Raw genomic sequence first — 13,786 nt, forward strand, 5'->3', positions numbered from 1 at the left:
AAGCAATGATATATATAACAGGGGTGTACCTGGTCTTGAAGAGTTTCACCTCCGGATCTGGCCGAGGATTCTTCACAGACAGCAAGGCTGCGAGTCAGTTTACCTTTTCCTGCTCCTGACTGGGAAGGGGGCGGGGGAGGAGGGGAAAGAAAGAGGGAAGGAAAAGAAAATAAAGAAAACAAACAGAAAACCTTCTCAGGCCATCAGATCATCTCTTCCTTCACATGACATCCCCAAATCAGATTTGAAAACTGAGTTTTAAGTCGGCTGCTCAGCGCTATCTACAGGGACTCAAATCATCAGACCCCTGTGTGGATGGGGACAAAGGTGAGGGGTGGGGGGGTGTGAATGGATGAATTTGAGAAACACTTTCAGCAAGTTGTGCCCATCGCATTGGGAAACACGCGGAGGATGAGCTGCTGTCGTTTCATGAAAATATCAGAAGCAAAAGATGACCAAAAATAATGCCTACTAAAGCTAAGTGTGGGAGGGATTTGACGAAGTTGCTTTAAAAAGATGAAGGCTGTGTCCCAAACACCAGCAGCTGTTTGCTTCAAGGCAGAAATCAACTGGGGAGACAAAAGCATTCACTTCCAAATTTTGTTTAAAATGAAAACAAAACAAGCAGCTATTTGTTTTGTAAAGCACTGTCAAAGCTGGACGTGTGAAAATGGGATCAAATATATACATGTGCAGCTATGCGGACCCTACACGCTCTCATGAAAAGGCATACAGAACGAGAAAGGAAGATAGATGTGAACATGACCCCTTTCAAAAAAAGCAGACAGCACCAGTACAGCCAAAGTCATCACAATAGCTACACACAACCATAGGCATCGTTGCCATGTACTTTAACTCAGACAGGAAATCTGTAATCGATAGCCAGGATATCAGGTCTACAAAGAATGTCCAGAACCCTACCTTTGACTTTCTTCTCTCTTGGTTCTGAGCCGCCAGCCGCCTCTGTATGTTAAAAATAAAATAAAGCAAAACAAAACAAACAAACAAACAACAAACAGTAAAGGAACAAACAGAGAGAGAGAGTAAAATGTGTCACTAGAGTCAAGGAATCAACAGTTACCAGCAACAGGCATATGAACACTGGTGGGGAGGGCTCCTCCTCCCCTCACTCCCCCAAACTTCTGACCATTTATTTAACTTTTAACTCTCTCTCTCTCTCTCTCTCTCTCTCTCTCTCTCTCTCTCTCTCTCTCTCTCTCTCTCTCCTGACAGCAGCTCTTAGAGAGGGGAAAAAGCAGACCTTGATGGCTTCGGGCTATTATGTGATTATCTGCCCTTGCTCACTAGTATACAAAAAGAGGTAACACTTTTGTAGTTTCCGTCAAAGAAAATCCATACAGGCTATTTGCAAGAACAGTTTGTTTTCTCTCTGCCAAATCTCTTTCTCTCATAACTCATGGTGTATTTAATTATGTCACTTTTTCAGTATCGGCAGTCACTCCCCATGTCCCATCTCCCCACCTTTGTAACTTCCTCTCTCTCTCTCTCTTTCTCACGGAATTCTAGGGCTTAGGTTTGTTTGCTAATAAGAATTGAAACTTAGCCTGCCCATGAAGATCACCAGAGCTCACGTCTTAGATTTTTCTTAGTTTGTCATGAGCTGGGTCTTCATCTTTCTATGAAATAGCAAATCCATTTTTAAAATTCCACTAGCCTAAAGCTGCCTCAGAAGAGGCTCTTCACAAACTCCTTGAGATGGTCTGGAAATTAGTATAGCGTGCAATACTAATCCTGGAAATTGAATGTTGGGTGTAAATTCAGCCATTAAATACATTCTTTGGATATTTTTCATTTCAAAGGACTTTCGAGCACAGTTTGGTAAAAAAAAAAAAGTGAGTAATAATTGGGAAAGGCGAGAATTAACTGTACAGATTTCCTATTCATTTTACTAGTCAAACTCTCCTTTTCAAAAAATGAAAACAAACCTTCAAAGTACCCTAAAAATGAAAGGAAGGAACTGTACACAACGGTATGAGAAAGAGCTGTTTTCCAGGCTCACCTGCAGTTCCAGCTTCTCCTCTTCATCCAGACTTTCCGACTTAACAATACCATTCTCTGGAGTGGCCCTTTCCTGCTCATTCCCACCTTCCTCCACTATCGCCTGATTCAGGTCCCCTTGCTCAGACATTCTCTCAGACGCAAGTTAAAATAGCAAGGTTTGATGCCCTACAAGGTGAAGCTGTCAGAAAATAAAAATCAGTACCGAGTGAAGTATTTACTATCCTTCTCAAGATATTTAATGTCTCCCTTTATATTCAAATTCCCATGAACAGCTCACGCATCCCTGCCAATTTTATACAAAAGGAGAATAAAACAAATACCCGAAGCAAACATAAGAGGCAGATTCAGTGGCCCTAGCCACGCCCTCTCTCCACACACACACACACACACACACACACACGTGAACACACCTTGCCATCAAAATGGGTCAACAAATCTTAAACGGAGCCATGTAACTCCCACACATCTAACAGTCCCTTCGCCCAACTACAGTATAGAAGAAAAGAACAGAAAAAGAGAGTATTTCTCCAAGTCTTGAACAGACGCCCCTCCACGTCTGGGTCGAGAGGTAGTATTGAGGTTCTGCAGCACCTCTGAGATAACTCAAAAAATTATTTGCAAGTTTTAACCGTAGACATACTTTCCTGTGTATAATGAACACAATACACTCAACAAGGGACAAAAATCAATTTAGGAGGTAATGATTCCATTACAAACATGGGATCTCAACTTGGCAATAAACCTTTCAGAGCCAACATTTTCAGGCTGCAAACTGACAGGTAGTTTATGAAAAGTATAAGGCATCTTCCCAGCTCCTGTCATGGGTTGGTGCTGCACGGGTTCTGCAGACGGAAGTGCCTGGCAGGCAGCTCTAATGAAGCTATCCCATCTGAACTCTGCTACTCCAGGCTCATAAGAGGCTACTCCACAGACCCTAGAAATGGCTTTTCACATAAAGCCTGCTATTTATTCATATTTCCCCCTACTTCCATAAAGCCCCTGACCGGTCTCCCCCTTTTTATTTCCATTTTGAACATGTTTTTAAAAAATTATTATTATTAGTTTCATGTGTACAATGCACTAGTTATCCTTTTCACCCTCACAAAGTGACAACCCCCCTCCCCCCATGAGGGAGAAGGGGAAGGAGTGAGACAACATAAATTGGTAACTACAATATTGCCTCAGGGATAGAAAAGACAGTTTGGGGTCCCCTTTTGATGTGCTGTCAAATGAGGCTTATGAATAATTTAGCATTTACTTTCGCCTCAGTTTTTTTAAGATGTGAGAAACAAAAAGAAATAAGAAAGAAGGGAAAGAAAGAAAAAGTGGAAGGAAGGAAGGAAGGAAGGAAGGAAGGAAGGAAGGAAGGAAGGAAGGAAGGAAGGAAAAAAGAAAGGTGGGAAGAAGGACAGAAGAGAAGAAGGGAAGAAGAAAGTAAACAGAAAAAAGAGAGAAAGACATTATAGCCTAGAAAGTCAGTTTTTTCACAAAAATTCCCAAGCAGTGACCGTCTGTTTCTGGTCCCAATCATTACAATGGTTAATTCATATTGGACAAATCACTATTTTGATATGTTTCTTTGGGAGTGTTTAATTACCATTTACTATTTCAGTAACTTTCTTTCTAACTGGATATAGAAAGTATGAGAAAAATCTAAAACACAGCAATTTCTCTTGTAAATTTGCTAAGATCTACCATGACAGAACAGCTGGTATCTAATGATATCTTTTAAAACCGTACGCTCCTTTGGCAAAGGATTGTGGGAATGTAAAAGAAAAAAGTTTTCTTAAAGGGTGATGGTTTGAGTCCGTGAGTGACTCGTGACCAAGGCTTTTTGGTTTGGGGAGGTTTTAGGCTATTCCACCCAGAGCATTCTGACAGATTTCTCCTCTTTCAGTGACACTGGGTATGTGTGTAGCTAACAAAATAAAAAGTGCTGTTTCCCAACGGCAAACAGCTTGCTTGTCAGTGTACTGGGTAGGGGGAGGGGACGGGACGCTTGTCGCCTTAACTTTTTTTCAGAGCATTTAATAAAACAACAACAACAACAACAACAACAACAAAAAAAAAACCAGATTTAAAATGGAATGAACAAATTGAGTTCAATTTTACAAACTGGAAGCCATTTGAATCCTTGATACAGATCCCATCTGCCTTGGGTTACACTTAATGAAATGTCCTATGCAACCAGGCACATTTACATAATAATAACAATAAAGAAATACAGATGAAATGACAGCCAGACAACAAGACTTTTACCTTGGGCGCAGAATTCCTGCTGTAGGTCTTGGCCACTTACTAGCGGCTTCTGTCGTTCTACACGGGGAAAATCCACACAAGTGATCACAGACAACTGGTGTCCCATGTCCCCATTAACAGATCGGAACGCCCATGTCCGTGCGAGGCCCTTACACAGTTTGACACATCGTCAACCTGAAAAAAAGATGAAAAGTCAATAATAATAATTGCAATAATCATGGTAGGGGTGAAGGACGAAAGAAATAAGACCGGATTTCTAAAACTAATGACCAGCTTCCAGCAAAATCACGTTCACAGCTTGATCCAGCTCCACCTGTCTCAAGCTGCCTGCTTCTCTTCTAATGAAGGCTACAGCCGGCTGTTCAAGTCAGAGCGGCACCCACGCAAGGAGCTAAAATTAACAATTGCATTATGCACCGAAGATTACTCACTTCAATGTTAACCTTTTTTAGTGAAATCTCGCACTTTATATATATATAAAAAACAAGCTTATGTGTTTGCCTCAGTGAGAACCCAGATCACCTATGAGCAAATATCTTGCCTCCTGTTTAAACCAAAGACTTTGTTTTAGAGATTCATATAATAATCCAATATACCTTCATTCTGTTGCCGTGACTCCTTTCTTTATGAAAGTTAAGTTATCCTAGAGAAGCGTAAAGATTTTGATTTAATGAGGCATTATCTGTAAAAGTTAAAAAAAAAAAAGGACAAAAAAGAAAACGTTTACAGTGGCATGACTGAAAGAGCTCTTTCCTTTCCACTTACAGTTTGGGAAGCAGCATTCCTAATATTCTTGCTGCACGGGGAGCACAGCCTATCTGGACCCCTCCCTTCCCTTGAGGATTGCCACTGCCATCTGGGCATTCTGTTTGACAGCAAAGGCACCCTGTCAGAGGGAGTCAGCAGATTGGCAAACTTAGAGCCTGTTGAAAACAATCCATGCTACAATGTGCACTTTCTTTTTCTCACAACTCCTACAGGAGCAGAGGCAAAGGCAGATTGAATGTAAACAGAGACGGATCCCTAATACCATTTGCCAAAAGCAAGCTGTATCTCTCGCCTTTTGCTGCAGTGCTAACCCTGTGGCACACCTGTTACAGCCAACAGCATGCACACCTCATCCATCACATATTCCTCTTTGCAAACACCGAATGCATCTCAGTTAGTCACTCTGAAGTTTAGAAACCCTCTCTGCCTCCCCCTCGCAGCAGCCCCCTTCCCAAGATTAAACGAGCACAGCTGGTTTGTCACCGGATTTTACTGCGGCTATATTAACAACATATTGGGTTACAACGCCATTTGTTGTGTAAGGGAAAAACAACTTTTGAAAATGCAATCACTTATGCAATCAATAATTTTTAGCTTTATTCATGTTTTATTAAAGTGGATAATTTGGCTTTAAAATATGTTTCTTTTGTCATTAGAAATTATGTAGCTATTGAGAGATAAGCAAAATGCATTTAGGACAAAAAAACTGAATCGCTAATCCATCGTAATTTTCCTTTTTCAATTTTGACCAGTTTCACCATGGCTACTACAACAAATATTCAATAATAAATAGAAGTCAACATGTCTTAAAATTAGAATCTATTTAAATAATCAGTCATTATCTAATATGTCTTAGAATAGGCACTAGTAATGGATAAAATTACCAAATGCTTTTTGGATTCTGTTTTCTATTTTTCCCAAAGAAAATAAAGTTATCAACGATCATAGCAACCTTTTTGTCTCCTTTTTCTGATCCTCATCTTTGTACAGTGACCTTTAATCCAAAAGGTGAATGGTAATGCAGTTTTCAAATCTAAACCTAGTCGCATTATTCCAGCCCCTGTAGGTGGATGCAAGATGTAATTCTCTCCATGAAGAAAAAGAACAAACTGATATCCACTTAACCAACTCAAAGCGCGAACAGCCTGAATATATGTGTGTACATAATTACCAAGACACGTTTTGAAATAGCACCGAGCTCTAGAGCCAGCGAGGTATTATTCTTGCATGCCTGAATCATAAAGTCATCATCTACCAAGATAAAAGCGAATATGGGCATATGGGAATGAGCAGAGAGGAACATATGGATCACAAATATTTTTGTAACTGATTAAAATTGTTCTCTTTGCTAAGAAAGCAGTGCCAGGAAATAAACCCTACTCCAGCTTTCTGTTCACCAAACTAGCCTGATTCTTCCATTTCCATTTATTCTCAATCTATTCCAATTTCTCCCATTTTCACCAAGAAGCAAAACTATTTTTAACTATATCTTTTATCCAACCTTTAGTTAATAGATATTCTGGCCAAGTTTCAGTTACTATAATTGGAGGGGTGAAGGGAGAAAGGGGAGACTACACAGATGCACAAAATAAAAGTTACTGCAGTTCTTCCAGTGAAAATATTTTAACCGTAGTAGAGGGTAGTATTTAGTAAAGGCAGTTTATCGCTTGCAAAACAAGCTATAGGAAATTGATCAACAATGCTGTCAGCTATTTACGATGAGGAAAATAACTGTCATTTCACCTTATATTTTCGTTGTTTCGTACTTTTTCAGCTTACTTGAGAGTTGAAAATACAATAGTAGCAATTATGGGATTGTAGGGATGAGAAAGGCACGATGCAAAAATACTAAATGCTCTGTCTTTCATCAGCACCAACAAAATAGGTGTGTCCTAATAGTGTGTGTGTGACATATATGAATCACTGGGCTATCGTGTGGAGAAAGAAAATCAGGACTTGATTCAAATTCCAGCAGTGATTTAGTTCTCAGGGGATAGTTAAAATGGGAAATGAAAGTTGAATTCTATTAGCAAATTGGGTGGGTCACTTTCTTAGTCACTCTCCTCACAATCTTTTTACTGAAAATTAACACAGGATGACTAATGTTATCCCAAATCAGGATAGGTACTTTATGACAAAACAACAGAATCGAGATTTACTTATTTGAATGACTAAAATGGTCCCTCCCATATGACTATTTCTTCTTTTTCTTTTTTTTTATTAAATTTGTTGTCACAGTTCTGCAAATGCAAGCCATTCACAAATTGTGGTGATATTAGTGATTTGTCATTTGCTGCATATGGCATTTAAAAGCTGCAACACCTTATAAACCCAAGGAGGCATACCCTATTCTCAAAACAGTTATTTTGTTAAAGTTTTTTAAAAATGTTATGAATATGTAAGATTAAAATTAAAAGAGTAAAAGAAAAAATAAGTGGAATGTAATCTTTTCAGAAACGAGAGCAACCATAGCATTAACAGGATGTACAGACTAATATCTTCAGCAAGTTTGAAAATTTCCCCAGGTAACAAAACAAAACAAAAAAACATCAATAGGAAATTTTCACACAAATTTAATTTCCCAAAGGAAATGTTCTTCTTCAATACATGAACAAGAAACACTAAACCAGGAACTGTACCCTTTAATTAAATTCTTTTTGGTCGACCCAATACATAGGCATTCTGTAAGATTCCTGAGCCACCCATGCAAATTCCAAAATTACCAGACAACTGTGTTGAAAGAAAAACCTAGCAGGATATTTAAGAAAAGGAATTTTCATATTAGGGCTTTAGGGAGTAGAAATATTTTAAATGAATATTCTTATCTGAGCTTTAAAAGCTAAGCAATTTATAAGCATATAGTAGTTCATATGTGGAATATCAATTTTTCTCTCTAACCATTATAGTAAACTGGACACAATACAACTTACATCTACCTTTAGCAGAATCACAGTAATGGAAACAGCTGATGTCAAAACTTTGGGCATAAGAACAGCCCCACAATAATCACGAGTGCCTCTGAAACTAAGACAGGTGTGATCTCAACAAAAACATCCAAAAGATAAAGGCCAATGTTTCAATTCTTGTAACAAGTCTTTATGGAACCTCTACTATGTTCAAGGATATTCTACATTATGACATGATGTTCAGGTCAAATAATACAATCTCTAAAATGCCTTCTTTTTTTCCCCTAAAAATTAATAAAACAAAATAAAAGTTAAATACTTCTAATGGGTCCATATGAGAAATTTAAAAAAAATGGATTAAATAATGTTATCCTTACCATCCCCTTTTTGATTATTCATGAACTGGAAAATAAAGATGGCTTCTGCTTTTATAATTTTTCCATGTTTTCTGTGTATCTCAAAGGCAGGAAGATATAAACTTGGGAGAGGTACGTAATGCACTGGATCCTAGAATAAATATTTGGCTAACCCCATAAAATGAACTAATTGATGAAAGTAATAAAGTGGAATGCAGCAGGGGCTGATATAAGATCTTACATTTGGGTTCTGAAAAACAAAAAAAGTTGTATCACTTTCAGCTTAGACAAAAGAAGACTTAGGAAGGACAGAATAGCTATTTCTAAATGCTTAAAGCATATTCAGATAAAGAGAAGCTGGCCTTGCTTGTATGTGTAGCTACAAAGGTTAGAATTAGGAGGAAAACAGAACCTGCTTTTTAAAACATAGAACTACCATATGACCTAGTAATTCCACTTCTAAATATACATCCAAAATAATGGAAAGCACTCAAACAGATGTTTGTACACCGATGTTTATAGCAGTGTTATTCATAATGACCAAAGGTGAAAACAGCCCAAGTGTCCATCAACTAATGAATGGATAAACAAAATATGGTATAAGCATACAATGGAATATTATTAAGCCATAAAAAGGAATGGAATCATTTTTAATGCCCAAACTTACTCTAGGCTTAGTCTTGCTGCACTATAAACATCAGGCTGTCAATAACCTGGGTGACAGAGCTGGATGTAACGGAGAAGCTTTGTCCCATCATAGGCTCAGTTTACTGCATAGATTTTTATTGCAGGTAAAGAGAATCTGCAATAAAATCAGTGCTGCTGCCATGTTATAAAATAATCCAGATAATCTGAGAAAACATTGAGGATCATTTTGGTTTGACTGTGTGTCCACTGGGACTAGTTCCAGGATTTTTACATAGCCTCAACTTTCATAACTCATGAAGGCTAATCCCCACTTTCTATTTCCTACTTCATTCTACCAAGAGTCTAGGCATGATTTATCCATATACAGAGTAGTGTCATTGACCTCTGGACTGGTGCAAACTTAAAAAAAAATCCATGCCAGTACCTAAAGAACCATAGCACTGCAAAGAACCTTGAATTCAGTGTGTGTAACTGACATAAAGTCCATGACTTGTACAAGATCCACAGCTGTATAGTGACAGAGCTGGGTCAAAAACCTTTTCATTTTGACTGGGGGTCAGAGCTCTCCTTAATACACTGTATTCCTCTACTGACCACTCTAGTAGAAACCTAGACCAGGCTCACTTAAGCTAAGCAAGTAATTCCCAGGATATTGCATGACAGCCCCTCACGTTGGTTGTCACTGGGCCACTATCTTCTTTCCTCTTTCAAGAGCCAGGAAATCCTGCACCAACACTGCACAAACATAACTTCTGATGATGGTATGTGTGCTTCTTCTCTGACTTGATCTTTAAAATCGCATAGACACATTTGGTTTTCTAGACATTTTGTTCGGTCTTCCTCTTTGAAAATCCTGAAAGCCCATAAGCCATAACTATCAGAATGACCTCAAGTTATTTGCTAGCTATCTGCATAATTTCTTCCTTCCACTTCGAGAACTCATAATACACATCTTTCCAGAGGCCACACAGGAAGTCACATTCCTAAATGATTCCCAGATAAAGTGTACCCAGGGTTTGCAGAAAGACATTGCAATTTTTTAATGTGGAACAGTTAGAATCTATACTGGTGCCAGACTACATGTAATATTTAGAAATGTGTGTTGCCCTAATCTTCAAGGAAAATGCCAGGATCTCAGACATGAGGAGTTGTCTTGTCATTTCAACTGTAACTAAAACATATTTTCTAGGAACTTAAATAACACTGTTGGCATCTTGCTGATAATGGTTCCATATAACTTTGCTAAAACAAAAATGTTCCAAAATAGTTAGATATTCCAGGAATCCCACTGAGTTACATACTTATTATAAATATTCCCCTCCATATCACTGTATTATGACCTCCTAGGACAAGCAACACTATTTTTAGGTATGGGAGGGATGATCAACTGAAATAATACTTTTGCTTGAGTATTATTAATCTCACTAATGCTAGAACGACTATATTCTAAATTCAGTTCAAACAGTATTTTAAAATGTCCTTTTGATCTAGACACCAAAAATATAATCCACTATTTATTTTAAGTTATTGATATTGGAGACACCCTGTAATAGAATGAGGATTTATCACAAAAATGCATATTTTCAACTCTGGCTTAAAGGATTAAAAATTATTAAAAAACCATCATGAAGACAAAAGGCACTTCAAAAAACACTTAATTCAGCATTTCTGACATGAACTCTTTTCTCCTTCATTCTCACAAGAAGTGAAAGAAACGTCTGTCATTTCAAAAACAATGAAACTTAAACGCGATGCTGTTATAGGTGCTAGAGTGGGAGCTAAATGCTTGAGTTATTAAAACCTTTCTTGCAGAAGAGAAGAAGAGACATTTAGATGAAATGAATAAAAGTGAAGATAAATTGATAAATTATTACTCTGTCAGGTTTTCGAAAAGGTGAAAAAAAATTGTTTTTTCCCATATGCAAATCAGGGAAATAAGAGGTTTCCATTGCTATGATGTCTCTGTTTTCCCTTATGTCAATTCTTCATATTTGGTGCCATAGCATATAAATATTTCATGCTTTAATGTTGCCTTTTCAGAATTGTCATTAGCAGTCCTTACAAAAAAACCTAATCAAGAGAAATCAACATAGGGGTTTAAATGACCCACCCATGACCTCAGCTCTGCTTCCCACCCCCCCCCTCAACAGCAGGAGAATGAAAGGTTTTCCATTGGAGCAAAGGAATTGAAGGGTGTTTTCTGAAAATAAAAAGCCAAGATGGGATCTAAAGGGTCTATGACTGCAGGAGAGAGAGATTTAGCAGAAATGGATGTACGCTGCCATCCCAAGTATATTACATGGAATTTCAAGAGGCACAGATACAGAGGGAGTTTCTAGTTATGCTGGATATCTCTAGAGTACACTTGTGTGTTAACATATTGCTATTGCTATTTCTACAGGGTTCAACAACCACACCAATCAATGTTTCTGTTGCGTGTTTACTATAACATGCATGTTTTGCATAGATTATTGCATTTTATCCTCAGATCTACTGTGTCATTCATGACTAGCTCACAGTGGGGAAGACAGCAAGCAAGCTGCCTGCTCATTCTATTCTTTATTGCTAAGTCAGCTGGCTGCTGGCTCCTTTCATTCCTGGCTCCCCCAGGTCTTAGCGATGCAGTGAGTCACTCTTTCACAAGGCTTCAAATTTGAACCAAGTAGTAAAAATCACTCTCCTCTCACAATTACCTAAAATCACTCAGAGACCTATTAAACCAACGTGGCAGGGGTTAAGAGAAAAGGTGGCTACTAAAAGGGCAAAACCATGATATGCTTCTGGATGTATGGATCTCAAGAAGGTTTTGGTCTGGCTGAGCTCTGTGGTAGTGGGCCTATCCATTCAGGGAGGGAGCCGAAGCTTACTTCTTGTGCACCTACTGTGTGGAACACTGTGTGGCCTTCTGGATTAGATGCGAGAGAAAGGAAAGAGACGGTGCTTGCCCCAAAGTAGTCACCAACCTAACCAGAGAGTTCAACAGGTAAAGGGATTTGAGAACAAAGCCATCAGAAGAGTAAAGCATATCACAGAAACAATATACATCACTGCTCACCCTAGACTTAAGGTTTTCTTAATGTCTTCTCTTCCCAAAGCTGAATTTGGAAGGTGATCATAAATAGATGTAATTAACAGAAAATGAACAATGGGAAAGACATTTTCACTAAAGACAAGCAGAGTCCTCAACTCCTGAACTGAAGATACCTGTGCAGGTGAGTTTCTTCAGGCTGTTGGTAGTGTCTGAGCTTCAGTATCAGTAGGTAATGGTGTCAATCAAAAGCATGGTTTGTCATAATTAAACTGTCCAGACAGCTAGACCTTGTTCACATTTCTAGGCATATATATATATATATATGTGTGTGTGTGTAGAGCCTGTCATTCGACTCTTTTAGTTATTACATGAAGCCTTTTCCGAGTGCTCACTTTATCAGAGCCCTTATCTACATGTCATCTTGCCCCTCAGGATGAAATGCCACCTACTTCAGCTACAACAGTGTCCACATGTGCCCCTTCTTGAATGCAGTGGCCTTTCCCTCATCTCTTATGTGTTCTCCTTCTCTGCACTGCCGAAGGAGGGCTAAACAAAATTACATATCTACACCCCTGAAAAAGAAGTCATAGAAATGAAAATGCCACTATGCCGAGACCAATGCGTTTGCTAGAGAAGGACATTGTGCTCAATAAATAATTCCTACTACCCTCAGACTTCCTGACAGACGATGAACTTGAAATACAGGATGGATGAATTCCTCTGACATTGGCATGATTTTTTTTTCCCTAATGGCTAGCAACGTTGTGTTGGAATTGGTCCTCCCCACAATTAAATCCCTATAAAGCTTATTTAAATGGTAGCTATAGGAGAGAAAGCAACAACAAAACCACTGCAGGATGTGTGTGAATGCACTGTGGAGAAAGGTCTGAGTTGAGGGCCTCAAGTGCTAACGAAAGGGGTGGTTGAAGCACTTCATATGATGCCTCCTTTCCTGGAAGAGGAAAGCAGTCAGGAGGGAAAGGAGTGACGAGTCTTCAGAGAGGGGCCTCACAGCGACTCAGGTAGAGAACGTGCAGCTGGAATAAGTGCACAGTAAATGAAAGCTAACATGCAAAACCTTTTCTCTTAGCCTTTATTTCTAAGCTATCAAGGGCTTCGCTTGTGTTTGGATCCTGCTTTAAATATAAGTGTTGTCAAGAAATGTTCCAGATGATGAATGTGGGCACCAGACTCCCTGGACAGAGGGTCCTTGGCTGGTGTATCTAAGACTTCCGGCAGTCCTGACCACACAGCAGGAACAAATCCATACCAGTTTGCTGAAAGGAGAAACAGAGCCATTTCTGGGAAGGAAATATTTTCAGCCACCTAACAGCACATGGGTGGAGTGGAATCTGTGTTTTGCAGTGTCCAGGGCTGAGCCGGAAGGTAATTTCTTCCTTAAGACATATGAATTGGTGTGTGCCTGGCTGTGATGGGCACGACTCCAGGTCTGGGCCATCTGTGGCAGTGCCGATTGGACCCCAGATGCCCCGCTTGGGGAGTAACCTGAAGGGAGCACGTGGTTGGTCATTTCAAAGAGAGGGGTTGCAGTTTAAAGTCAGCCTGCCTGCCACTATTCAACGTCAGTATTGCAGCCACATGACCGTTCTCTACCTCAAAAGGCTGTTCAGGCAGGATGATGTGCCTCCCACCTCCCTGTGCCAAGCCTGACTCACATAAAGCGTGCACTCTCTCTCTCTTTCTCTCTCTCTCTCTCTCTCTCTCTCTCTCTCTCTCTCTCTCTCGTCTGTCTCTCTCAAACAAAATTTTCTTGCTTGAAGGGACAGTTAAACAGT

General features: G+C 39.3%; 1 protein-coding gene across 18 annotated transcripts in view; it reads right to left on the bottom strand.

Annotated features, from left to right (window-relative positions):
• ARPP21 (cAMP regulated phosphoprotein 21) overlaps positions 1-13,786 on the bottom strand; it is a 450,043-nt gene that overhangs the window by 106,198 nt on the left and 330,059 nt on the right. For 6 of the 18 annotated variants that reach the window (XM_019647230.1, XM_019647225.1, XM_019647224.1 and 3 more), the window contains exons 2-5: positions 4,282-4,455; positions 2,021-2,200; positions 922-963; positions 30-119 (exon numbers count right to left, since the gene is read on the bottom strand). In XM_019647230.1, coding sequence (XP_019502775.1) covers positions 30-119; positions 922-963; positions 2,021-2,149 — 261 coding nt within the window. In that variant the 5' untranslated portion in view covers positions 2,150-2,200; positions 4,282-4,455. Of the gene's footprint in view, positions 1-29; positions 120-921; positions 964-2,020; positions 2,201-2,432; positions 2,595-4,281; positions 4,456-4,551; positions 4,648-4,877; positions 4,966-5,046; positions 5,070-13,786 lie in introns of those variants that run through there. The other 12 variants (XM_019647234.1, XM_019647233.1, XM_019647238.1 and 9 more) reach the window with 5 other exon arrangements.

The sequence above is a fragment of the Hipposideros armiger genome, unplaced genomic scaffold, assembly GCF_001890085.2.
Source record: "Hipposideros armiger isolate ML-2016 unplaced genomic scaffold, ASM189008v1 scaffold_109, whole genome shotgun sequence".
NCBI classification, from domain to species: Eukaryota; Metazoa; Chordata; class Mammalia; order Chiroptera; family Hipposideridae; genus Hipposideros; species Hipposideros armiger.